At 33.5% G+C, this 27571-nt stretch overlaps 2 protein-coding genes across 3 annotated transcripts in view; one reads left to right on the top strand and one right to left on the bottom strand.

The window, feature by feature from the left end:
* Positions 1-524: 524 nt before the first annotated feature.
* On the bottom strand, positions 525-5990 carry eIF3a (eukaryotic translation initiation factor 3 subunit a). Its single transcript, XM_035358707.2, has one exon. It carries the CDS (start codon positions 5734-5736, stop codon positions 2206-2208), a length of 3531 nt encoding a protein of 1176 aa, XP_035214598.2. The 5' UTR covers positions 5737-5990; the 3' UTR covers positions 525-2205.
* A 1377-nt stretch (positions 5991-7367) lies between these two features.
* Positions 7368-27571, top strand: part of LOC118199840 (very long-chain specific acyl-CoA dehydrogenase, mitochondrial-like) — an 86320-nt gene continuing 66116 nt past the window's right edge. The window contains exons 1-3 of one of the 2 annotated variants that reach the window (XM_085809559.1): positions 7368-7602; positions 8276-8354; positions 27236-27308. In XM_085809559.1, the coding sequence (XP_085665685.1) occupies positions 7550-7602; positions 8276-8354; positions 27236-27308 (205 nt within the window). In that variant the 5' untranslated portion in view covers positions 7368-7549. The remainder of the gene's footprint in view (positions 7603-8275; positions 8355-27235; positions 27309-27571) is intronic. The other variant, XM_085809558.1, reaches the window with a different exon arrangement.

Genomic DNA, 27571 nt, shown 5'->3' with positions numbered 1-27571 from the left:
ATCTCCGAGATGTTAAAGAATTTCTTACTCAAGAACAAGGAAACGAATTTTTTTTTTAAATCTACAAAAACAATCATAGATTTTTTTGCAACTTCCTTTCACAGTTGTTGAACACAAAGTTCTTTTGTAGCTTAAAGACAAGCAAGTTCAGAACATACTTACTCTTCAGTGTTCCCTTTTTTAGAGGTAACAATTCTGATAAAATACATTTAAAAAAATACTTTTGATGTGACAGGAAACTTGTTCATTCAAGCTAAACATTTTTATTGTTTATCTGATGACAGAAAAAAAAATGAAATATATACAGAGTAATTATTTTTACATAATGCTTAAATATCATCCCTACTTTTTAATCAAGTCGCTGTGCTAGCAACATAGAAACAATTATTTTCTACAATGAAATTCAAAATATATTTCTTTGAGAAAAGAGACAACTGTGAAATAAGCAAAAAATTTAACAAGTTGGATCATGGTTTCAATAAATATCAAGTTACCAATGTTTCAAAGAATTGACAAACCAATCATTTTGTGGAAATATCATTTAATTGCATAATTTCAAGCATACAGTAGTTAAGATTTTTAAAATGAAAATGAATACTTATTATCAATGCTTATCAAGAATGATCAGCTATTTCTTTGATGGAAACAATTTATAAGGCAATACACAAAATATATCAACTTAACAGAAAATCAATATACAGCAATTATTAATAATACTTCTATAGTAATGAATTAACTGTTTTCAGAAATATTTTAGTCTCGTACATGCATACAATTTCTTAGAGAAAAATTTGAACTACAAAAGATAAGTAATGAAGCCAGAAAAAACCTCTATTCATCCACTTAATAAAAAAATACATATTTCTTAAAACAGTTATTAACCGATAATAATAGCTTTTTTCTTTTGAAGAAATATACAAAAATATAGTCCGAAAAAATCTTAACATAAAAATGAGGATTTTATGTAAGCGAGCTGCTTACATATGTATTTTATGTAAACGCTGCGAGCTTCAAGTTATGTAAAATGAACTATAAGTTACAGTTTTACGTAATTACGAATTATGGAAAACAAAAGCTAGAAAATTTCCTCACTACAAGAAAATTTAGAGTGAAGTAAAGCTGTTTTACATCGGTAACAAAAGGATATTAATTACATATAACAACTATTAACCCATTACAAACTATTAACATTTTCTTTCAAAGAAATATATTCAAACACTATCTGAATGAAGAATACTAACTTAGAAACAGGTATAAACAGGATTAAATACACATTTCTGCTTCATTAGAAAAATTTTAAAATTTCAATCTATAGCTGTAGGAATTTTTAAACTATTTCTCTCACACAGAATTTTTTCAGTGCCAAAATTTTTTGTAATCATACAGAAAGACTTGTCTTGGTAAAATAACAAAATAGCTCTTCTCTTTAACAAGCCTATCTAACAGAAATCTAAAGTATTACCTAGTTGGAAACTATCAAATCATATGGTAAAGGTTTCAGATCATAAACATGTTTTATATTATGATTTTAAACTAACCCCAAAAATCATTTAGATCAAAAATTCATCAGATATTTAAACATAACAAATAAAATTTAACAAATTAAATTGGGTGCACCATGATTTACATGTTTAAAAAATCTTAAAACAGATTTTTTTTATGTTAATTTTTTAATAACACAAAATAAGAACAGTCAACTCATTCTAAATGGAATTTGCTATCCCAAAAATTATTAATATAAAACTTATTACATAATTAGACATTTGATGGGTGCATATATACTAATACATAGAAGTCTACTTATAGTTAGTAATTAATTTAAAACCTAAAATTTATTATCAGATATGATACGATTAAAGCCTATAATATTCATAATTGCATAAAAAGGTTTCGACAAGTTCAATTTGTACAGCTGAATAATCCCAGCAACAGACACAAAGAAAAGAAACATGGTCAATTACAAGATTAAAATTCGATGACCTTTTGTACCTTCTTAAAAAAAAAGACTTAAATAAATGATACAATTTTTCTGTTGCAGAAAACTGCTAAATTAAGTTTACTAAAAAAAATGTATATATAATCAAGTTAATAACCACTAGCAAACACCAAAATTCTTTTGTCCTAAAACCTTTTGATGAAAATAGCATATTTAAATGTTCATAAAAATACAGTAAAGCATATTATAACAGGAAAAGCATAGATTACTTAACGTCGCACTCTTACAAAACCTTCATCATCTAGATTGCTAGCTCTATCCCGTTTAAAACCATCTTCTCTGGGACCTTTCTTATCAGAGCGATCCTCATCCCTAAGAGTACGACTATCTCGATCCCGCCAGGATGTTCCACTGTCTGGCATATCATCTCTTCTGCTTCTCCAATCATTTCTGTCATCACCTCGTCGATCACCAAGATCACGGAAACGGCCTCCACCTGATCTTTCACTTCTAAAAGGACGATCACCACGGTCGTCACCATACCTGTCCCTTCTATCATCCTCACCTTTATTATAATCTCTGCCATCAGTATCATCTTTGCCGAATCTACCTCTCCTATCTAAAGAGTTATCTGGACGTTTCCCGTAATGATCTCTGTCCTTTTCAGTGTAATCAGACCTATTATCTGTCATATCTTGACGATCTCGATCTTTCATAGATGAAATCCTATCTTTGTTTCCTAAGTAAGTCTCTATTCTATCCCTGTCTCCGTATCTTCTCGAATCTCTTTCGCTATCTTTGTTCCTATTGGCAAATTTATCAGGTCCTGATCTCCAATCTGATCGATCAGGATCTCTTCTATCTCTATCATCCGAACGAACAGAACGCCAATCTCGCTCCCCATCAAAAGGTGCACGCTGATATGAGGTTGAACGAATATCATCTCTTCTCCAGCTATCTTTATCACGCCTTTTCCAATCATCCATTCGATCTCTATCGTCTAATTTCCGGGACTCATCATTTCTCTTTCTCCAATCCCAAGTATCTTCATCTTTGTCGGGATCTTTTTCCTTTTCATGTTTGTCTTCACGTGGTCCCCAACTCTGTTTTTTTTCCAATTCACGCTCTCTCCAATTTGGGAAAGATTTTTGTGGAGCTGGCTTCTCAAGATCTTTGCCTCTAGAAAGGCTTTTCTCATCCTCTCGTTTCCTTTCTAATGCTGCAGCAAGAGCAGCTTCTTCTCGCCTTAATCTTTCCTCAATCTCTCTTTCTTTTGCTCGCTTTTTAGCTTCAATTTCTTCTAATTTTGCTAATGCTTCTTCACGTTCCCTTTTTAACTGTTCGTCAATCTCCCGTTGCTTCTTCTCTTCCTGTTCCTTTAACCATTCTGCCCTTCTTTCTTCCTTTCTCTTTTGCTTTCTTTCAGCCAATCGTTTTTTTCTTTCTTCATCTAAAATTTTCTTGAATTCAGCCATTTTCTCCTGATAAACAGATGCACGGGCCTTTTTCAACCGCTCTAAAAATTTATCTTTATCATCTTTTAATCGCATCAAGCGGTCCCGATACTGAACTGCTAAAGCTCTTTCTTCTTTAATTGCCCTAATTCTTTCCTTTTCATGCTGCTCCCAAAACTCTCGATCTTTTAATTGATATTCTTCATATTCTTTTTGAAGTAAAGGTATTTCTTCAATTCGTTTAGCTCTTTCCAAGTGATCTACTTTTCTTTCTTGTTTGCGGAGTTTTGATTGCAATTCTTTCCGTTCACGATCTAGTTGCTCAACTTGCTTATTCAACAAATCATCAGGATCTAGTTTTTCCAATTCTTCTTCATCCATACCTTCAAATATTCTAGAGCCAATTTCAGTCTTCTTAAGCTGTTCAATCTTTTCCATAACAACTTTACGCTTTAATTCGGTTTGTTCACGCAAAAGTCTTTGTTTTGTCCTTTCTTCTGTTTCTCGGGCCATTCTTTCTTTTTCTGCTTCACGAAGCTTTTGCTGTTTATCCTCCAGTAATTTCCTTTCTTCTGCTTCTTTCTGATAATTCAAATTTTCAAGCATTTCTTTTCGTTCTTCAATTATTTGCTGCCTATTTAATATACGCATGTGATCTTTAGAAGATGTTAAAGTATATGCCTTCACAATCTCTTTACAAAGCTCTTTTCTTTCAAGCTTCATTTTGTCTGGTTGAACGTAATTAACAGCCTTATTTAAAACTGAATGGATGTACACCAACTGATTCCGCATTTGTTCGCTAGGCATACTCTGCAAGTGGGGACCTTCAACTATTTCCTCTCTCTGAGAAACATTCAATTCGGATCCAAAATGAAAACATTCTTTTCGATGGTCAATCCTAACTTGCAAGTCATTTCTGCGTGATACTTCTACAATAAGATATTCCAAAGTAAATGGTTGAACAAATGGTGCTAATTCCAGCAAACGTGTAAATTTAATAGTCTGATAAACTTGAGATATTTCTTTCACAAGTCTCACCACAGTAATATCTTGTATAGATGGTATATATTGACGAAGTTCAGGGAATTCCTCCCACTTGTTTAAGAAATCAAAGGACTGCTGAACACGAGAGCATAACTTAAGTGGATGAAACTCAGTTTCTAACCAGCGATACAAATCCTGTAATTGGATTGGAGCAGATTGAATTATACCAAACCGCAGTAAGTCTTTTATTAGTAATGCTCTGCTTGGAGGATTTGGCAATCCAAGCAACGTTGATAATAAACGATGATTTTTATCAATTACATTTTCATCAGTTTCAACTAAACGATCAATTTCGGTACGATTAGGAGGCATTGGGATAGCAAGTGTAGCTAGAACAACTCGTGATGCCATTTTTAATATTTCTTCTGATGTAATGTTTTTCTTTTGCTCTCGAGACAGATAAAATAAACGGAATAATGCAGCAGCATGGAACAAATAATTGCTACTTTTCCAAAATACTAGGGCAAGTTTTTGATAATAATTGGCCATTAAACGTGGATTTGGAGCTTTTTTTGACAATGTCATTAAACCATGAATATCTTCAATTGCTTTATATGCCTCCTGCCATAATTCCATTTGTATCGCACTATCCAACTGAACAAGCCGAGTTTCCAAATGCATTCCCTGACTGTCTGGATTATTTAAATTTATAGACGTTTGTTGATTTTGATGTTTATGGATATGTCCTAGATGTGCCCTTAAATTGTCACATAATTTACGAAATTCAGTTTTACGATTATAATTCAAACAAAATCTGAATGCTTGTTGAGCAATATCATGGTATAATCGTTCAACACGAGAATTGTTTCGCAACAGCTCCAAGCACTGGCGATAGGATTCCCATAAGAACTTAACCCATGGTGTTAAAACAACTCTATCAGTCCTATCTTGAGTATCTTCACTGCTTACAGCGCTAAGTAATAAATTTTCAGGAGTCTGCACTTGATCCAAATCATCAATATCCACAACAGCTTGTTGGGATTCCTCCCGTGCTGCTTCAGTTTTCTCATCAGCAAGTTTTAAATATCCACGAACAACATCTTCCAAAGACTTGATATTCACTTGTTGGCATATATTTCGATACTGAAATAAACCTTCCTTAGCAAGATGACTTTTCTTTAACTCTACACATAATTCCAAATATTTACTCATAATAGGCTCATGAATTTTTTGCCACGTTCTATGCTTCCTACTTTTAATAACATCATAAAGGGCATCAAGCGCCCTTTGTTTTTTACCAACATCTATGAATTCATTTGCTCTTTTGAGGGCGTTCTCCGGTCTTTGAAAATAAAGCGGCATTTTGATGCGAAGTTGAAACACTGAGTCAGATACAGATTACACAAAATGGTACGTCTTTCGAGGTCACATAATCCCAGACACGAGATCAATACTTCAGAGTATATTCACTTCTTTCAAACATTCAAATGTATTAAAATAACTTGAACCGTGGATATCATTAACATATGTTGAAATGAAATTTTGTTGTTAGTAGATATCTCGATCGCACTTACCCTACAGCGTTACTTACACGCGGACACAAATCATCGACTACGGTTATGAGCGGAACAGATAAAAAATACTGGTACGTTGTATTTTGCGTCGATTACTACATCTTTTTGCTTGCTGGGCAAAACTCTACCATGTGATACAGCTTATAACGGTAACGAGACTGTGGTTGTTATCCAGACCTGGTTGATCTGCCTGTTATCTAATGACGTTCTTAATGTAAGGAGACATACGTGGTACTTTTTTTATGCTAACGGATTTTTCTCAGTAGAGCGGCGTATAATTGCTTTTGTTGTTGGTGTGGGCAGCGCGAAGGCGCAAGAATATTTAGACCGCAAATGCATGTACTTAAAGCTAGATATAAGCAAATGCGCATAAAAAATTAAGAATTATACGACAAATAACGATAACTGTAAACAATATGTACAGGGTGGATTTGCAGTCCAGACAAGCATTTCTATTGGAAAAGCGTGTTCACTATCAGTTACGATAAATAACAGTTACGATCATCCGCATATCTGTTACGATAAGTAACTGATATGCGGATGATTTTTATAAACTGTGAAATGCAGTTGCATATTCTCTTACTCCTCATGTCCAAATTGGAGTATTTTCTCAGTATTGGATAGAGACTTCGAATAATTTGAATTTCTTTGCTGCCCATGTGAGCAATAGGATCCATCCAACTTAATGTGTTGTTGATAATGACACAGAGGTAATTAACTTTTTGTACATCCAAGACAGTAATATCAAATAAGTTGTGATGAAAATCAATTGGTAACTTCTTTTGTGTCGTCTGATAACAAGCAGTTGAAAAGTATTTGCGTTTAAAGGAATTCTGTACAAACGACACCAGTCCTGAGTATCAGAAATTTTATGTTGTAATTTTAGAACTGCATGTGTTTGGTACGGGGATTTTACCGCATGATCACTAACGTCCGCATAACACTCAAGGAAAGAACTTTTATCGTTTCCCGTTTCGTGGACATCATAGACGAAAAATAAATAGAGAATTGGTCCTCACGGAAATTAATTCTCTATTTATTTACCAGTGCAAGAACTGATATTTATTTTTCTTGTGGAATTTGCACAGCTCCTGAGAATGAAAACCTGACAAAATCCCACGGTTCCATTTCTTTCTAAAAATGCTCTTTGTTTGCACTCAGTGATTTCTAAATACCGCACCACTTCGACTGACGCAATGAAGACATTTAAAAAAAAAAGTATTTTGTCTTGTGTTGTTCTAAGGATACAATATACCATTATAAAGAGAACATTTTAAAGAATCCTATGCAAAAGTTTTTTAAAGATTGATTTAGATTCCATATTTTCAGATTTTTTTAAAGCGCAATATATTTACAATGTAAAACAACGTAATTCGCCGCTGGAGCAGACGATCTATCAACGTCACATGAGAGTTCGAGGTTCACTTAGGTGGCAACTTGTTCATTTTTTCCGTGTGGAGAGTGAAAAACGTTTACGGTGTTTGTTTTTGTGATGATTTTTTATTGCAAATTGTGTTGCCGTATCGCACTTTTCAGGATATTTTAAACGACAGACTGTTTTTTAAATAATTTGTAATTGCCGTATTATTTATTTGTGGAAAATGTTACGACCTTCGATTTTGAGAGTTCTAGCTGGAGGAAAATCTGCTATCAGGTAAATATTTGGATTTAAGAATTATGTTATTTTGATTCTTTTTGTTATTTTATTTCTTGTGGATAAATTTTGAAAACTGTGAAATGTAGTAGTATATTTTCTTCATAAAGATATAAGATGTAAATAAGTTACTCATGTATCAAAAAGAATGAATGCGCAATGAACTTTTAAGGTAGAAGGCTTCTGCTGGGAAGAGACCGATCGCAAAACTGTGCAATATGCCATTTGATTTTGAACCAAAAGCTGTTTAATTATATTACATAACAATTTACGTGGTTTAACATATTTAAATCTTATCTGTGAATTTTTGATTTTATATTTAAATTATGCAGGTATTAGTGGCCTCTTCTGTATGCGGAAGTGACATATTTGGGTAAGTAAACTTGATCAGTTTTAAGAGTTGCTGACAAGTAGATAGGTCACAACTTATTTAATTGCATTTTGCCATTCTAATTGTAATCCTGTTTATGTTTTTAAAACTTATTTCCCATTTTAATTATTCAAGTGGCATTATAAAGATGCTAAAATTGATTTAGGATTAAAATTTGAATCACATTAGCATCTAATTCATCAAGAAAGCAGCTTTATAAATACTCTCAAAAGCAAGTTTTAGGTTTTATTTCTTATGCCATGTTATGTAAACTAAAATGTATTATTTTCTTTTGCTTGTTAGGCAGTATGCTGCTGCGCAGACTGCTGTCAGAGAACCAGATGATATTAAAGGAGAAAAGAAAGTAGAAAAAAATGTTTCAGTTAGTATTTTATTTGTCCTTCCTTTTTTAATTCCGAGTTATGTGCAATATATGTACCTTATTTTCCACTCCCAGATGTGTACTCCCATATCCAGTCCACTCCTGTATGAATACCGGTGAAATTTTCTCATAAAAGTTCACTTTTAAAATGACCAAGGAACTAAGACTGCTGAATACTAGTAATTTGATATAGAGTCAAATCCTGGTGAATGTGCTGGGAAAGTGCAGAATCGTCCATTGCTTGGCGTGTTTTTAAGAATTGCGCGTACTCGGTATCAATGTACACTTTGACCTGTTTTCACTTGAAAAAAATCCCAGAATTGCACAAAAATGGCATTGTGCACTTCCTTGACTTTATCCATGTACATATTGACCTATTTTCACTTAAAAAAGCAAAGACAATTGAAAAATCCAATTCTTCTTACTCTTGTAAAAAGTGCCAAACAAACGCCAATAAAATAAGTGGACGATTCTGCACTTTAACCAATGTGCTTCCCTTGTGAATGTTTTCTGAGTTTTGCCTGTTTGTGCAAATACCTATCTGTTTCTCTTAAAACATTCTCAAAAAAAGCCTTCCCTATAACATACAGCCAGTTTAAGGTGTACAGCACAAAATAAGCAACCTACTTCTTAACTGACATCAAACGCAGAAATAAGCCCTTGCAAATATTTTTTCATCAGTAACGCAAACAATCCCTTCACAATAGGGTTTCTCTAACACTCAACTACTACCATAAAAGAAACAACAGTTTGGCGATAAATGAATGAACAACTTAAAAATAAACCAATAGGCACCATAAAATATAGACTAACCTGTTAAACCAATCATACAGAAAAAATTTGTCATTTTTCTTAAAGCAAGCAGTCTCGTATGTAATTATTCAAGTAAATGCTTCTTAGAATGAAGTTCATGTAGTCATGTATGCTTCCCCCCCCCCCTGAAAAAAATGCAGATCAGTAGTCATTTCGAAACTAACGTACTATCACAGCCACCTTGGCACAGTTTGGTGATTTTTTACAGAAGAAAAATAATAAGTTATAATTGCAAAAAAAAAGTTATTTAAATGGGAGTAAAATACTCGCTAATTTTTTAATTAATAAATACTAATAATGTATTATGGCAAAAGTATATGTATGGGTACCCCTTGGCGATTATTGGCGTTACATGGATACTGAGATTGTGCAATTCTTTGACTTGTTATTTTGCCTTTGTGTAGTGGCGATTTTAGTGTAAAAAATCGCTGCCACACAAAGACAAAATAACAACTCAGTTGCACAAACTTGGTATCCATGTACACATTGACCTATTTTAACTTAAAAACAGTCGCAGAATTGCACAAACTAGGCATTGTGCACTCTCTTGACTTTATCCATCTACATGTTGACCTATTTTCACTTGAAAAAATCAGAGAATTGCACAGACTTGGCATTGCACACTCCCTTGACTTTGTCCATGTACACATCGATATATTTTCACTTAAAAAGTCAAAGGAGCACCCAATTCTACAGTAGAGGCAAATAAAAAATACATAATCTCAATAAACTACATTTTAAACCAAACAGTAAATTAACATAAAAAAGGAAAAAACTCTTATGCATCTGAGCACTATCCAAAGCAAATATCCACTTACCTTATTTAGAAATTTCTTTGTCTCTAGTCTGTGGCACACAAAATTCCTTAACAGCATCCAAAAATTCCTAAAATTATCTAAACTTGAATCCATATATCGGCGTCGCCACATAATTCACAAAAATAAAAGTAAAAAATATTCTCCGTAGTTCCGGATTGTCTGGGAAATGGCTACTAAGTAAACCTTCGTTTACACACCAGTCAGTTAATGCTCTTTTCCCGTTTCATTCCAAATTGTACAGAAACTTCATATTAATCTTACTACATTCAGCCATTCTACTGTCTAAACAACAAAAGAAGCAATGTACTTCCTTACCAACACACACCGCAAATCCTTACAAAACATCCCATACTTTAAAATTTACTCCAATCACAGCAACCAATTACATCATAATAGGGTTTCCATAACATTCAACTACTCAGATTACCATAAATAAAACAACAACTTGGTGATAATACAAGGGGTACCCTTCAGTCTACTCTAACCTATATTATATATAACTCAATATTGTTACAAATATTGTTACGAAATGTACAGCCGCGGTGGGATAGCTTCCCCGCAAAGAAGGTTTAGGGTTGTCATAAAATGACAAGGGAAGGCAGGGTTGCCACATTTGGCGATAAAATTGGGGATATGCCATGGACAGATGGAGAACCTTCTGGAATGAATTCTTACCGGTTTAGCCCAGAATGTTCTCGAACACAAGCCGAAAGCTGTATAAACCTTGCTGGTCCGCAGTCAATTAGAGTGTGCCTCGTCTAGCAAGCTGATAGTCAGTCATTGAGCGAGTGGGTTGTCGAGTGCATCGAAGAGTCTCTTAGTGTATCGCGGTTAGTGCATTGTCGAGAGTATGTTAAGCTCTGGGAACAACTGAAGTAAAGAGTCGGGAGCTGTGCTCTGTGTGTCGTCGGTCGTTGAGTGCATCTTAAATTCTTTCCAGAAGGTTGTAGCGTGGAGAGTCCCGAGAGTACGTGAAGTTCCGAAAACGACCAAGCAGAGCTGGGAGCTGTACTCTGGTGCTTTGCAGTGAAGCTGTTTCCACCGTGATAGCCTGAAAACTGTGTCGCTGATTGTTCCAACGTGTTTATAGTAGATCTTCGACGACTGTAAAATGTGATTTTGGAACTGTCCTGATTAATATTGGTAAATAAAGTGTGTTTCGATACTTCATCAAGTGTCGTCGTTATTCACTTCAAATCTATGAACCCCGTACGAATGTGAAGGAAGAAAATAATGTAACAACTGGTGTCAGAAGGAAAAACAAAACGTAACAATATATATTTTGAGTTTTAATTAGGTATTTATACATAAAAATCAATCAGTAAAGTTACTTATAAATGGGTTTTCTTTCTTTTGTCCCAGTGAAAATTTTGGGGCAGTTGCTATAAGAATAGATTCAAAGTTGTTTCCGGGCTCACCAGCGGCCGAGCGGTAAAGTCGCTGAACACTGGTAGTTCGGTCTGAGGTTTGAATCCCGTGAACGGGCTGGCTGCATGGGCGTTTTCGTGGTTTTCCCCATGTGTAACGTGTATACGAGCCAGTTTCCCTTAGAAAGTCCTCCACGAAGGCATCCCTCCCCTTAGGCAGATAGCCCTCGAGGCTTTGCCATAATCACACTCAAAGTTGTTTCCTTTAGCATTTTGCGGCAAAATACTATACTGTCGCAGAAATTTTATTAAATTCTTCCAATGAAGGCAATTACCATAAATGCATATTTTAAAACTGAGTTTTAAATAAAGAAAAAATATCATTTTTCAATAAGAAATTGTTACAATATAAAGAATGCAACAAAATGACATTGTTTTAACTAAAGCAGGGTTTCTTAAACTGTGGGTTGTGGCCCCCCACCCTCCCGCAAAAAATTTTAAGTTTTGATGTTTCTTTAAATTATAATAATTTTACAATTACCAAATATTTTTACACAATGTATCTGAAAATAGATAAAGATAAGACAATACAGACAAAGGAAAAATATAAAAAATGTTTCAACACATTCTTTTTATAATATAAACATTCATTTTGCTTGCTTTGCAGGTGACACTGTCATTTTGTCTGTTACTTATTTAAAATTTTCACATTGTTCTATGTCTTAAAATTCGAAATTAAAGTTAATGACCTAAAACTGTAATAGAATATTACAGTACAAGTGAAAAAAAATTGATGGTTTCACTCACGTGCGTGTCGGATAAGGGGTCATGACTGAAAAACGTGTTAATTTCTGGTTACTGAACATTCTGGAGACTTCTTGGTCATGCTTTTTTTTATATATAAAAAGGAATGCTTCAACAAGTTGTAAAAATACATGAAGACACAAGACACATCAAACCTCTTACTTTGTAACCCATGACTCAATTATTATTAACTTTTAAATTATGAAGCTTTAATTTTCAAACTTGCTAGGTAAATTTCTGCAAAATAATATTGGCCTTTACAGATATTGTAGATATTTGTAACTTATAAATTTAATTTTTTCTTTAGGTCTTTGTAACTCATAAATTTCAATTATTTTTCTTTGTTTAAACTGTAAAGAGTTGCTAATTTTATTCTAGTACTTTATAGCAGTGTAAAGTATATATGTCACCGGCAAAGTATGAAATGCCTAGGCATTGTGTATAATGCAGGATGATTTTAGACAAAGTATGAAATATGAGAATTATTACAAACCTTTCCTAGGCATTCTATAGAATGACAAATGCTATTTAGGCAAAGTATGAAAAAAAGGCCCTGATAACGAACGCTATAATATAAATGACGTGCATTCCTCAAAAATACAAATGTTATTCTAAATGATATTGAACGATAAAATATGAAAGGGCCATTAAAAATGTATTCAAAATACATAAACAAGGAAGTTGTACAAATCAAAATTTATGCCTCCTAATCAAGGGAAACAAAATTTCCATATAAAAAATAATAAGAAATTAAAATTAACCTAATTGTTGCAACATCATAGACTTGAATGACATTTTGAATTAAATTTTTCATGCAAAGATTGCATTCATATTTTGGCCCTTTGTTTTACACATACATCTGACGAATTCCTGGCTGCTTCTACTGGGCTGAGCAATTGCAGCTGACCAGAGACGAATTTCATGGTCGGGAATATTTTCAATTGTAAGCAAGTTCTTAGGACATAAAGTGAATTGTGATCTCGCATACACTTGCTTTCAAATTCCTTCAAAAGTTCCAAATCAGTAGAAACCATCCTCTTTCACATTTATCACAACTGCCAATATATTGCGCGAATCACCTCTTCTCTTGCCGACATCAGTAATAGGAACTTGCACAGTAGTCTCTAAAGAAGCGGTGGAAAAATTTTTTTCGAATTCATTTTTTTTTTTTCTTTCTTTCTTTTCTTTCTTTTTTTTTTTTTTTTTTTTTTTTTTTGCTTGTATTTCCAGATTGATTTTAGAATTTATTTTACTTTCGGTAGCATTTTCAGTTTTGAAACAAAAGGTGCACAAAATATCCATTTCATCATCTTTACTAGCATGGCCGCAAGAAGGTATGAATTTTTTTTACTACACTTTTTGTATCTAAGTGCATCACTCGCTTCCTTTAAACGCACACATCAGATATCAGAAACAGAAATATCGTCGGTAAGCATGTCTTCATCATGTTGGTTTAATCCACTATCGACTATAATCTTATCCATGTTTTTTTAAACAGGCTCTTTTTCTCTCATAATCTGGTTTGCTTCATCTTTTTCCATCGTTTGGACGCTGTCGATTACTTTTTCTAGCTGCTTTTCTGTATTTATATACTAATTTGAGATGTATTTCATACTCTGCTGGTTTCTCATTTGGCATTCTATAGAATGCCTAGGAAATGTGGGAAATATGAATCGTTTCATGCATTGCCGGCTAGTTTCAGGCATCGTATACAATGCGTAGGCATTCTATAGAATTACGGATTTCAAACTTTGCTGGTAACATATATAAATTTATGTAACATATTTATGGCATAATTCTTGGCCAGTGAAATAGTTCCAAGTCAGAGTTACTATACTATATTTATTGCTTAACCTTTTATAAACTGTCCTTCATTATTGTTATGTCCTTAATTATTTAATGGTGGTACGAGTCCTCTTGTTGACCAACTATGTCAAAGCAGCAACCATATTTCTGAGATTTTGCAAAATATTCCAAAATGATTAGCATTCTTAATCACAGTCATGTATAGTCCTCTTTTCATGAGAAGATAATTGATAATGCAAACAAATATTGTGTAAATTTATATTGAAATAAAAATGTTTTAATCCTAGTATACAGTACACATGGGATTTGGCGACATTATTATGAGCAGTAAACATGACATTTATGATGAGCATTAAATGGGTCATTTTGGAGTTGGCAACACTTTTCAAAATTGCGCGTTGGCCATACTGTATACTAGGATTTTACCATAAAAATTTGTTTTATGGATATGTAAGATTGCTTACTTCATGCTAAAATTGGGAACATTTTCTGTAATTTCAATAGTGTATATAATAATAGGATATTACTGATAGTTTACCTAATAGTGTGTATAACAGTCGTATACAGTCAAAAAAGTCGTTAATTTGGACACCCATAATCCGGAATGATCTATAATCCGGACCTCAAAGCTAAAAACTTTCTGCGCACGCGCCACGTTGACACATGCGCATAGCCGTTTACGCGTGCGCGTAAGGCCTTTTACAACTGCGCATATGCGTGTGCGCAAACGCAGAATACTGTTGGCAGTGGTGATAAAGGCAAAGCATGTTTTGCTTCCCTTAAATAAAGTTAAGACTAAACTAAATAAAATTCTTGCTTATTCCGTAAATAAAATAAAAGAGCTAACACTGTAGCCTTTACATTTAAAATCATTTGATTGCAAGCAAACTAGCATAATGCTAACTGATAATCACACAAGAGAACAAGACATTCGCCGATACCGGCGTACATATATATTATACTCGGCCAACCCGCCGATCTTGACGTCATCAGCCAATCAGCGGCAACCATGTTAGCTTACCGCCGATCGACCTCCGATCAAAATTTGCATGTGGAAAACTAAAGCCAACAAACGGCTCTCTTTTCCCCATGCAAAGACAAAAACAAAACTTTTACAGAAGTTCATAGTTCAATTCTATTATACGAAAACACTTATTGTCTTTAAACACTGAAAACATCTAAACAAAACTTTCTTAAATTAACAGCAGTCGTTGCTTTTGTAAATAAGTCGGCAGTCTTTAATTAACTGGTAATAAATTCAAGGTCAAACACTCCATCATTTACTAGTCTTCTAACAAAGTGATATTTTACATCTATTGTAATTTGATTTTCTATTGGCGATCTAGAAAAATCAATGGCAGACTTGTTATAACAAAATAGTTTACACTCTCTTAAATTTAAACTTTAAAATTTCATCTTGTAAGACATTTTTTGTCCACATTAATTCCTTCGCTGCTTCAGATAAGGCGATATACTCCGCGTCCATGGTTGATAAACTTACACATTTTTGTTAAACAGTTTTCCAGATTACCGTTACTTCATCTAAATATAATATAAATTTTTCCATGGACACGCGGTCATCTCTATTACTTTCATAATCAGCATCTGAATAACAATATAAATTTAGATGTTTAATCTTCGATAAGTTTAACTTATATAATTTAGTACTATTGAGATAGCCAAGCAATTTCAGCAATGCTTCCCAATGCCTAATTCCAGGATTCTCCTGAAATTGTGATAAGATATTCACTGCATATGTAATATCAGGCCTTGTCCTGTTAGCTACAAAAACTAAACATCCTAACAGATTTCTAAAGGGTAATGTATGCATTTCCGTAATTTCTGCACTTGTAGATGGACAATCTAATTTTGTAAGAATAGTGCCCTTAGCTATGGGAAGTGAAGTTATTGGTATCTGGAAATGTTTAAATTTTTCAAAAATTTCTTCGATATATTTTTGCTGATGTATAAAAACCCCATTCTCATTCTCTAAGAATTCAATTCCAAGTAACGTTTTAGTTTTGCCTAATACTTTAAGATCAAAAAACTTACTCAGCTGTGAAATTACTTTATCTATACTATATTGATCTTTACTAAAAATCACAATATCATCTACATATAACAAGAGAATTACATTTGAACCCTTATAAACACAATTACACCATTGTATTTTCTTAAAATGTAGATTTTCTAAAGTACTTTCAAATTCACAAAACCATTCACGGCCGCTTTGATGTAGACCATAAATGGCCTTGTGTAATAAACACACTTTATTTTTCTCTTCGATAAATCCCTTTGCTTGGGTCATATATATTTTCTCATTTAGGTTTGCATATAAATATGCGTTCTTTATATCTAACAGACAATTAGTCCATCCATATAAACATACCAGGATAGTGAAAAATATTCTTATGATTGAAAGATTTACTAGAGGACTGTAAACGTCATCAAAATCTTCACCTCTTTTCTGCCTGAATCCCTGTGCTACTAAGCGTGCTTTGTATCTAACCACTTGATTCTTTTCATTTCTTTTTAGCGTATAGACTCATTTGTTTCCTATTATAGTTTTATTTTCTGGCTTTTCGACTAATTCACAAACCTTTCTTTTCTTTATTGTGTCGATTTCTTCTTTCATTGCCTGATCCCATTCTTCGGCATTTACCGATTTTCGTGCTTCTTTAAAATTTTGTGGGATAACTATTTCTACGGAATTTGCCTCTTCAGACACAGAGCTAGTCTCCTGTTCTACGAAATTAACTTTTCCCGAGTATTCGTTTTTTCCACTAAAATAGAACTTATCTTTTTCATATTTAATATTTCTTGCCTCACAATACTTTTCAATATCATTATAGGATATAAAACGGGTGTCTGTTCCCTCTACATAATAATATATGTCTGTACGTGTTCCATCTGGCCTTTTAACTGCTTTTCTTTGCCAGTTTACCGAGTAGATTTGTCATCTGACAACTTTATTTCTTCTCTAGAAATTTCCTGTTCTTCATCTGATTCTGCTAATAGCTCAGATTCCTCTAGTCTTTTAAATTTAGGTTTTGATTTCTGTTCCAGGATGCCATTTGCTGCATACAGTTTTTCATCGAACTTCACATTACAGGTTTCTATTAATTTGCGTTCTTCTGGCAGCCATATCCTATAACCCCTAGTTTCCTTCACATATCCTACCATGATTCCTTCTTTGCACCTCATTTCTAATTTATTCCTAATCTGTTTTGGCACGCCAACATAGGCTTTACAACCAAATACCTTAAAATAAACAACACTGGGTTTTCTATTTAGGAACGTTTCATAAGGGGTTCGGTTGCTTTTATGACATACTCTGTTCCACGTATGTACGAAACAGCCAAGAGCTTCTGCCCACCATTCTTTTCCCATTTTACCATCATTGAGCATAGCTTTAACTGCGTCTAATGCCGTTCGGTTAAAACGTTCACACACACCATTCTCTTCTGGGGTGTAGGCGTTCGTGCGTTCAATACTAATTCCATTTTCGGCTAAGTACCCTTCGAATTGCCTGTTGCAGGATTCCCCACCATTATCGGTGCGTATACTTATTAATTTTCTATTCGTCAGTCTTTCCATTTGCCTATGATAATTCTTAAAGTTGTAGAACGATTCGTTTTTATTTTTCATACAATACACTGTTACTAATCTACTATAGTCATCTACAATAGCAAGAAAATATTTACTCCCACCCTTAGATGGAACTGGTAGTGGGCCACAAACGTCGAAATAAACCAACTGCAATGGTTTATCCGATCTCTTCGGAACAGATTTAAAAGTTATTCTACTAGATTTAGCAATAATACACAATTTACACCTCTCTATTGGTTTTTCAATTTCTGGTAACCCTTTCACGCTTTGATTCTTACTAGTTTTCTTAATATAATCAAAATTTACGTGGCTAAATCTCCAATGCCATAGCATTGCATCGTCTACTTTATTTAACTTTCCAATTTCTGTACCGTAACCAGCTTCCCTTTTACCTGTTGCATATCTAAATGGTTTTACGTGATAAAGTCCGTCATATCGTTTAGCGTAGCATAATCTTTTCCAATTATTAAAGTATATCCACATCTTCCCTTTTGAAATCACAAAATGAGCACCAGCCTTTTCTAACCTTGCTCCCGATAATAAATTTCTTCTTAGATTTGGATTATATAACACATTATCTAACTCAATCCAATTTATTCGATTGCCTACTTTTACTGCAAATTTGACAGTACCCTTTCCTAGTACTTTACTTTCACAATTTCCTACAGCTAAAGACATACGTATATCGTTTATTTCTTCGAAATTTGTCATTAAATTTCTATTATTACAGAAATGAGTTGTAGCTGCAGTATCTACGACCCAATTAAATTTATCTGCGTTACCTCCTTTATCTGTAGTTGTTACATAATTTTCTACTAACATTAATTCTTTATCTTTAAACTGTCCATTTTTATTGTCTATTTTAAACTTCTGATTTTTACTCACATTTTCTTTACATTGAGCAATTAAGTGCCCAAATTTATGACATCTGAAACAAGGTCCTATTCTCATATTCCCCAATTTTTTCTTATTTTTAGTTTTATTTTCAACTTTATCTTTCCCTGCGTTTAAACTAATAGTATTAAACATGCTTACCTTGCTGTCTTCTAAATAGGCAATTACCTGGCGAAGTCGGCTTTCTTCCCTTACCAATTCTTCAGCAATTCTTTCCAGCGTAAAATCTTCGTCCTTCCACCTATATATCAACTGTACAATGCCGGAGTATCCCTGGGGTAATCTCCTTATTGCCTGGAATCCTTTAAAAAGATCTGCCAAGTTGTGACCAGCTTCAGCCAACTTCTTTGCAGTCATTCTTATCCTTGCGATGAATAATCCTATTTCTTCATTTGGCGTATATCTAATACTAAAAAATTCATCCAGTAACTGAATTATCCTTGCTCTTGTTTTGAGTTCGAATTGCTTCTGTAGAACTTCCCACGCTTCTCTACCACTTGAACATTCTTGTATCAGCGGCTGAACTCAGCTTTAATTTTGTAATATAATGTAGTGAAGGCTCTGTTCTCCCTCAGTGTGAACTCCTGCTTTTCATGCCTTGTTGCACTTTTATCTAATTCTTCTTCTTTGTCCTCTATGAAGCTCCAACAATTTCTATCCAGTAACAGCATTTTCATGTCGACTTTCCATCGATCCCAGTTGTCATGGTTTAACAACTCAAAACCTTCAGGTAGTAATGACATCTTCAATTAAGTGAGAGCACAACGACTTGAACAAACTTCTAAGACAGGTCAGCTTCTTTTCGTGGATAACGGCCCTCTTCACCTACATTCCTTCAATGCTGAGTTCAACTGGATGACTGATTAGCTGTTGGCGCTGGGCCCATAACCCTGTTAGCAGTGGTGATCAAGGCAAAGCATGTTTTGCTTCCCTTAAATAAAGCTAAGACTAAACTAAATAAAATTCTTGCTTTATTCCGTGAATAAAATAAAAGAGCTAACACTGTAGCCTTTACATTTAAAATCATTTGATTGAAAGCAAACTAGCATAATGCTAACTGATAATCACACAAGAGAACAAGACATTCGCCGATACCGGCGTAAATATATATTATACTCAGCCAACCCGCCGATCTTGACGTCATCGGCCAATCAGCAGCAACCACGTTAGCTTACCGCCGATCGACCTCCGATCAAAATTTGCATGTGGAAAACTAAAGCCAACAAATACATTTTCGCGTGCGCGTTTAATGTATAACGGACGGTATAAGCTAAAATTATCTAATTATCTACTTCAGTTAATGTTGATGATTGCATTGTTCCTTAATCTTCGAAGTGGGTCCGGCTTGTTATTTTTTTGTAGACTGTAAGAGCAATTTTATAAAAGTAAACTTGAACTTTCGATTATGTCAAATAGAATTTCCGATGCTGGAGCTCCCAAAGGATCTACAAAACGAAAGTATGTTTTGATGTCCATCAAACAAAAAGTGGAATTGCTGCAAAAAATGGATAAAGACATGAAGAAGGTGACAGAGAGGTTAGTGAAAACGAAAAAATTTCGATTGACAAGTTAGTCGGTATTCTCGGCACAGCAATTACGGGACTTGAACAGTGGAACTTTGTAACTGAACAAGAAATTCTGTCTGTTTATAGAATTTAAGAAAAAGTATTATCACATAAAACGAAGCGACTTAAACAACTTGCATTGAAAGAAATGTTTAATAAAGTAAACAAATAAATATTAAGCTTTTTTTTTTCTTGTAAATTTTGATACCCTTTAGATCATAATTGTTCTTTATTTCATAAATTACGGTTTCATATTTTTAATTTTAGAATTTCTGCATGCCATCTTACAAGATTTAAACTGATTATCTATAATCCGGAATCACTGAAGTCCCGATGAGTCCGGATTAACGACTTTTGACTGTATTACTGATTTTTTACAGAGAAATTATTCCAGATGACCCTACATACCATAATGGCCAATTGTTAGTGAAATCCTGTAAGGGCTGATAGGAATGTCTTTGTCCTAGTTCATATGGTAGTTTTCTGACCACCAAATGAGATGTGACATTTTACTGTTATGATGGGATTTGTGTTTGGTATTTGTTGATTACTTCGAGTTTAAGGTTGAGGATTATGGTTTAGGCTGATTGTTATAGATTTTTTTTTTTTTTTTTTTTTTTAAATTTTTAGTTGTTCTTGAAGGAGACATTATTTTTAGCTGTTAAGAAAAATCACATTCTGACAAAATATAATTCTTAAACACAACCATATGTCATATACTGATTAAATATAGTAATATAGATACAGTAAATATAAATACAGTAAATATAGTAAATAAAAAGTGTTTGAACCCTAAAAATATGGAGGAAGATCAGATCAGCTCGAATTCAGATGAATTCAATTTTGCCGCTTTGGATGATGAACTACGTCGACTTCCGACAGATTAAGCCATGAAACGAATGAATCCAGTGGAGAAGAAAGTGAAGCAGTAAGAGGTGTGAGCCGACAGAAAATTAGAATTATAGAAAGCAACGGTGACGGTGAGAGTGCTGTTGAAAGTGAAACTGTTGAAAGTGCAAGCAGTTCAACATGGGTACTTTGCAGAGACTATGACGAAGTGCCGCAACGTTTACAATTTATACCTCACCAAAACACTACAGAAACATGGATAGTTTCTAATATAAAACAACCAATAGATTTTTTTAAAACTGTTTTTCACTAATGACCTCGTGAAAAAATTATTTATGAAACCAATATATATGCAAAAAGAAAATTGGAAGGGAAGACGCTATCTGCAAATTCGTTTTGGCGAAGCTGATGTAATGTGACCAACAAAGAGTTCTGGGCATTTCTTGCTGTCGTAATCAATATGGGGACAATGCTGTTGGCCAATTTGCAAGAATATTGGTCGAGGAATGTCTTCAGTTATATTCCTTTCTATTCGCATATATTTACAAGAGACAGATTTAGCCAAATCTTCTGGATGCTTCATCTGGAAACTATTCCAGCGTGCAATACCAATCCACAAACGTGTCAAACTTTGTTGTTTTCGACATATAAATGAATAAACTGATGAAATCGTATTATTTGTATATGTTTGTTTGTTTATAAATGTTTTTAAAGTACTTCCCGAATTCGGTTGAAATCGTCTCGAGTTGCTGGTTCACACAAGCAAAAAAGGCCTCGAGTGCAAAGGGAACAAACTAGTAGAAAACACATTTTTGAGCAATTAAAATCTTTTTCTTTTCTAATAATAGACCAACTTGATATGAAATAACCTATGTTAATTTATAATTTTTCCAGTTAATAATTTTTATGAGCCTTTACGGGTTTGTTGTGACTAATAAAAGATGTTTCTTATTCCGTGTGGTGCATATTTTGTAAAATATTGTGGGTTTTTTACATTTTTTTTACGTTTTACATTTTCTGTTTTTAAATATTTTGAAATTTTCAGTAGTAAGCTTGTTGAGATCTTAAACTGTAATATGAAGTTTTGAGACTGTAGTTCTTTTATTTTTTTATGAATTGTTTTGTAAGGAAACAACTTCATAACATATAAAATCAAATGGGTTAATCTTTGGATTATGGTAACTTGGCAATTTTTGGCGAAAATTTGGCAACCAACCCTGCTACAGCAACCTTCTACTTTTTTCTTATCTACTTTTTTGAATCTTAGAATCCAAGAAATCATTCTCAGAATTTTAAAGTAACTTGAAAAGTAAATCAGATACCATTTTTCAGCGGTGATATTAGCCAAAGTCAAAATAATGTTCTTTCGCTTTCCTTTCATAATTTCTTCTTCGTTAGTAATCACTTCACTAGTTGGCCACTCTTCCTCATTCTTCATAAGCCATTCTGGCCCTTGCCACCAGCGAGATTTCACAAAACTCTTAATCAAACACCCTCATGATGGTATATCTGCTGGATTCAAATTTCCTGGAATGTGACGCCATTCAGATTCCGATGACAATTTTCGTATCTCTTTTACTTTATTTGTGACAAATGGCGCCCAATGGTCATCTCTTTGGATCCAAGAAAGAGCAGTACTCGAATCTGTCCAATAGTTCCTTGGAACGTTGTCTAATTTCAGTGTTTGTAAAGCAAGAGCTGCGAGTCTGACTCCTATACAGCAGGATAATAATTCTAGACGATTTATGGTCATTTTTCTTAATGGACTCACTCTACTTTTGGCTAGAAGAAAATACACCGATACATTTTCACTTGTTTCTTTTCTTAAATAAATTACACATTCATAGGCTTGTTTACTTGCATCACAGAACGTATGAAGACTAAGACTTTCATTTCCGTTTATATCTAAAGCCCTTGGAATTCTAATACTGGATAAAAGTGACAAATCATCAATCCACAAATAGAACTCTTTTCCTAAGTCTTCGGGTATATTTGTATCCCAACCAATTTTTAACAACCATGTCTTTTGTATGAGTAGTTTAGGTGTTAGCGTTATAGGGCAGAGAAAACCCATGGGGTCGAAAATGCGATGTACAGCAGACAATATATTTCTTCTAGTAAGCTTCACTGGTTTGTCAGTAGCAGTCTTCACCTCACAGAAAAGGCTATCATCTTCCTTATCCCACAAAATTCCCAATACAGGAGTAGGTTCTATACTGTCCTCAGATTTCAAAAGAGAAGTGTGCTCCCACCTTCTCAAATCGAATGACGCAGAATCTAATATCTGTTTCGATTCTTCGATGAATCGCGTAAGTGTCTCTTCATCAGGAACTGATGTAATGCAATTATCTACGTAGAATGATTCTTTTAAATTTTCCGCTGTTTCAGGATATTTAGATGAATTTAGATCAATGTGGTGGCTTAATACAGCAGCCGATAAAAAGGGACTGCAATTCAATCCAAAATCAACGCGTTTATGTCTAAAAACTCTAAGTTCCTTCTTGTCAAAGTCTTTCCACCATAAAAATCGTAAGAAATCTCGATCACTCTTATTCACTGACATTTGCAAAAAAACCTTTCTTATGTCTGAAATAACTCCTATTTTTTCGAAATCTTAAAATTATAGGAATGATTTGTTCCATCTAATTTGGATCCTTTTCTAGGCAATCATTGAGTGAGCGCGAATTTTTGTCTTTACAGGAAGCATCAAATACCGGTCGCAATTTCGTGGTCAAAGTTTCTTTGAATACCCCTTTATGTGGTAAATAGTGACACAGATTATTCATTTCGTGTTCAGGAACTTCCTCTACAATTCCTTCATTTAACCAATCTGTGAAAACATTTTCGTAATCCTCGAATTTGCCCTTCTGTATCAACCAGTGTGTCGTACTGTTTAAACGCTGTTTGGCAATATCCAAATTTTGACTTAAACAGTCCTTTTCTGTTACCCAAGGCAACTGAACCTCATATCTTCCCTCTTTAAAGGTAACAGTTTCGTTAAAATGATTCAATGTGGCAATTTCCATTTCCTTTCTACATTTTGTTTCAACAGGGTCTTGAATTCCCAATAAATCTAATTTCCACAAATTTTCAATCTTCGATGTGTGAATTAATAAAGAAGTCACTGCGACGGCATTAGTTATATTTTCCCCATCTTCAATACAATCAAATAGTTTTTCCATTAAAATCCAACCCATTTTGGTTTCCATTGTAACTAATGTTGAGTTCAAACGTTCAATTTTGTCTTTTACTAATTTCCAATAATTATCAGCTCCAATGAGTAAAGATACGTTGTTGTTATCTAAAGATTCGTGATCAACATCCGCTAAAATTATTCCCCTATCTTTCAACAACTCCCGGATATTTTCCGGAGGATAGTCTAGCTCAGCATTTGATATTTCATCAGTCTGTAAAACCTGAATAATTAATTCCTCGTTATCAAAAATGTTTTTTATTTTTACTTCTACTCACGCACAGTTCTGTTTGGTAGGCACTTGAGATCCGAAAGTATGAATCATTGTTTCTTCCCTTCCCTCGACTTTTAATCCTAGTTGTTTAGACAGACGTTTCTGAATATACGAGCGTTGACTAGCACTGTCAAATAAACAACGAACTAATTTATTGCGTGACCTACTTTTAAGTTCTACTGTCGTCGTCTGTAAAAATATTTTATTCCTATCGATGCTAATGTGATTGCACGCTGAATTTTCTACACATTTTGATTGCGATGCTTCAGGTTTTTTCTCATTTTTGTAACAAAGGGTTGCATTATGTTTTTTTGTGGCAGTATACACAAGAGTCAGAAAATCGATGACCTTGAGCCAGACAAACATAACAATGACCTTCTAATCGCAATACATTTCGTTTTTCATTTACACTCATATTACACTTTTCACTATTATGTGTGTTATTTTTGCAAAAAATACAGTTTTCTTCTTTTACAGGAGCTAATAATTCTGCCGCCAACGAGGGGTTAACTTTAGAGTTTAACTTATTGTTTGTGTATTTATAATTTCTTTTGTGTTTGTCGAAGTGTTTATTCTTTCCGTTCAATGGAATGAGTTTCAGTTCCGGTTTATGAACTGCGTATGTTTGTTCGCGGCATTCAATTTCGTTTTTCAAAAAAGCAATTAAACCTGTAACATCAGATTCCTCTTTTGGATCACGCTTTCGGTGATATTCGAGAATCAAATCATGAGGCAATAATTTCAATATTATCGGATTTAACAAGTGTTCGTATGAACCTGAAGTTACTCCTAAATTACTTAAGCTTCAAATGTTTATTTCACAAGTGTTGTGTAATCTTCTTAGTGCATTTAAGTTAGAAGAATTTTTAACTGGTTCTATGTCCAAAAGATTATTTATATGCCATTTTATAATTTTCTCTGGTTTTCCAAAGCGTTCTTTTAAAAGTTCTAAGCACAAATCGTAATTGTATTCGGTTAATTGAAATCCTTCAACGACATTATATGCTTGCCCTATCAATAATGATTTCAAGTATACGAATTTTTCAATCTTGCTTAATGCTTTGTTCTGATCAATCACAGCTAAAAAATTCTAACCATTTTCCTGCATCTTCTGAGAATTTTGGAATAATTAACTTTGGCAATTTCATAGCTGATGACGATACATTTATTTCAGAAACAGAAGTGTTCAAAGAATTTGCATCTGATGTATTTTTCACAGACAAATGTTCATTACAATTATTTAATTTTATTTTAATTCTAAACTTTGCAGACATAATTTGTTCATTGTATTTATCACTTGCAGTAATATCTTTTTCAAATTCTTTAGCATCTTTTAACTGAGTTTCGACTTGTGAATTCAACATTTTCAACGTGTTTTCTCTTTCGATATTTGTTTCATTCATCTCCTGCAATTCCTCAATGTTTGTGTTTTTGATATTTTCTGATAATAAAGCTTCTATTTTTGTAATTAATTTCGTAACGCTACTGCGTTCATTCGTACGTTTCTGCTTCAGTTTGTCTAAAAGCTTCCATGTTTAAAATTGACTAATCACAATATTGAAACTCAGTTTTTCAAAATTTTCAAAGAAAAAGGAATTGTTTACCTGTTTACAGGTAATCTGTCTGCTAATCTTCGAAATTCTAATCCAAAAGTCCCTTGGTGAAGGCACCACTAAAATATGTCATTTCTATAATCCATAGTTCTATTTGGGAGAGCTTTCGATTTCTATATTCGATTCAAATCACTACTTCAATTAAGTCTTAATGACTTTTATTTACACACATCTTTTATATTACAATACATACATAATTCGAGATTAATTTCAAATCAAAAGATGGGGATTATCCCCCCTTCGTATCAAATTCTATCGAGAGAAAACCGAGTGAGCGACCGCTGTCTTCTAAGTTCGTTTTTCGACTCTCCATTGCCACTGGCTGAAGAGAAACTTTCGCTCATTTCGTGTTCGAGTTGCAACACACAGTTTATTTTCTCACAAATTATTGAGAAACATTTTAGTAGACATAAAGACCAAACAGGTAATATTTTTGGAAACACAGGCTCTGTTTTTATTGAAAATATGTGGTTTTGTGAATCATAAAGTGCAAACATTTTACTAAGGTTCCCACTGAAGGTACTCCAAAAATGGTAATAAACTTCTTTGTACTAATTAATTTGAAAACTTTTGTTTCCATTATTTATGTTATCATTTCAAAACAAAATTTAAGCTGGTGATTCTCTAACTTATTATTTTTTATGTATGCATTGCAATCTCACTAAATGGCTTTAAAAGCACGGACATCTTTGTGTGTCAGGCTTTCTTATTAATGCCTACTCAGAAATGTTGCTTGTGTTTTCGGAATGCCAGGCAGAGACATGTCTTGAACCCCCACCCCCCGTTAAGAAGCTGATGTTCTTGTTTCATAACTGAGAGGTGTTTCTGTAACCAAAAAACTGTAGAATTAATCTTAGATAGTTCTAATAATATCCAATGTAATGTTTCTCCTTACAGAATTACTATAAATAATGTTACGGTGTCTGCCATAGAAGTTCCTTTGAGATAATATTCTGAGTGTGTATTGAATTATATTTAAAATGTTGTTCAATCTGCCTATTAGATGGCCAAGAAGTTGAGTATACTAATTTTTCATTTCTTGTGTATTTAGTTAATAAATGCATTTTCAGAATTTTTATTATGTTGAATTTTATGCTAAAAAGGGGGATGGTTTTCCCCCCATTTTGCAGAGATTCATTTTTAGGGTATAAATTATCAAAATAATTTTTCTATGTTTATATCTGTTGATAATACAATTTGGGTATATTTAATAATGTTATAGAATTTTGTTTTCTTTTTAATAAGCATTCTGATTTTATGTGCTTTTCTTCTAAAGAACACAAGTTCCTTTGTGATGACCATGTTCAAAGGTCAGCTGAAAACTGAACAGGTTTTTCCTTATCCTGATGGTAAGCTCATTATGGTTAATAGTTTTTTTAGTTAATAATTTTGTAGTCGTATACTTATGCATATTTGACGTATTTCTGTAATGTGTTAAAAGTTTCATTTTCATACCAGTTTAACAAATTAACAATGAATTTTCTGTTATTCATCATTCGCAGTTTGTGTAAAATAAATATTGATATGTTCTACCCTATACACTCTGTCCTCTTGATTTTTTTTTTTTTTTTGCTTTAATAATACTTATTTTAAATTAAGTTCTCTTTTCTTT

The sequence above is a fragment of the Stegodyphus dumicola genome, chromosome X2 (assembly GCF_044657685.1).
Source record: "Stegodyphus dumicola isolate Sdum_Otavi_A_Nest chromosome X2, ASM4465768v1".
Lineage (NCBI taxonomy): Eukaryota > Metazoa > Arthropoda > Arachnida > Araneae > Eresidae > Stegodyphus > Stegodyphus dumicola.
This window is presented reverse-complemented; position numbering and strand designations above follow the sequence as displayed.

Excerpts from the sequence above, each read along its gene's own strand:
- eIF3a (XM_035358707.2), bottom strand. The coding sequence starts at position 5,736 with ATGCCGCTTTATTTTCAAAGACCGGAGAACGCCCTCAAAAGAGCAAAT.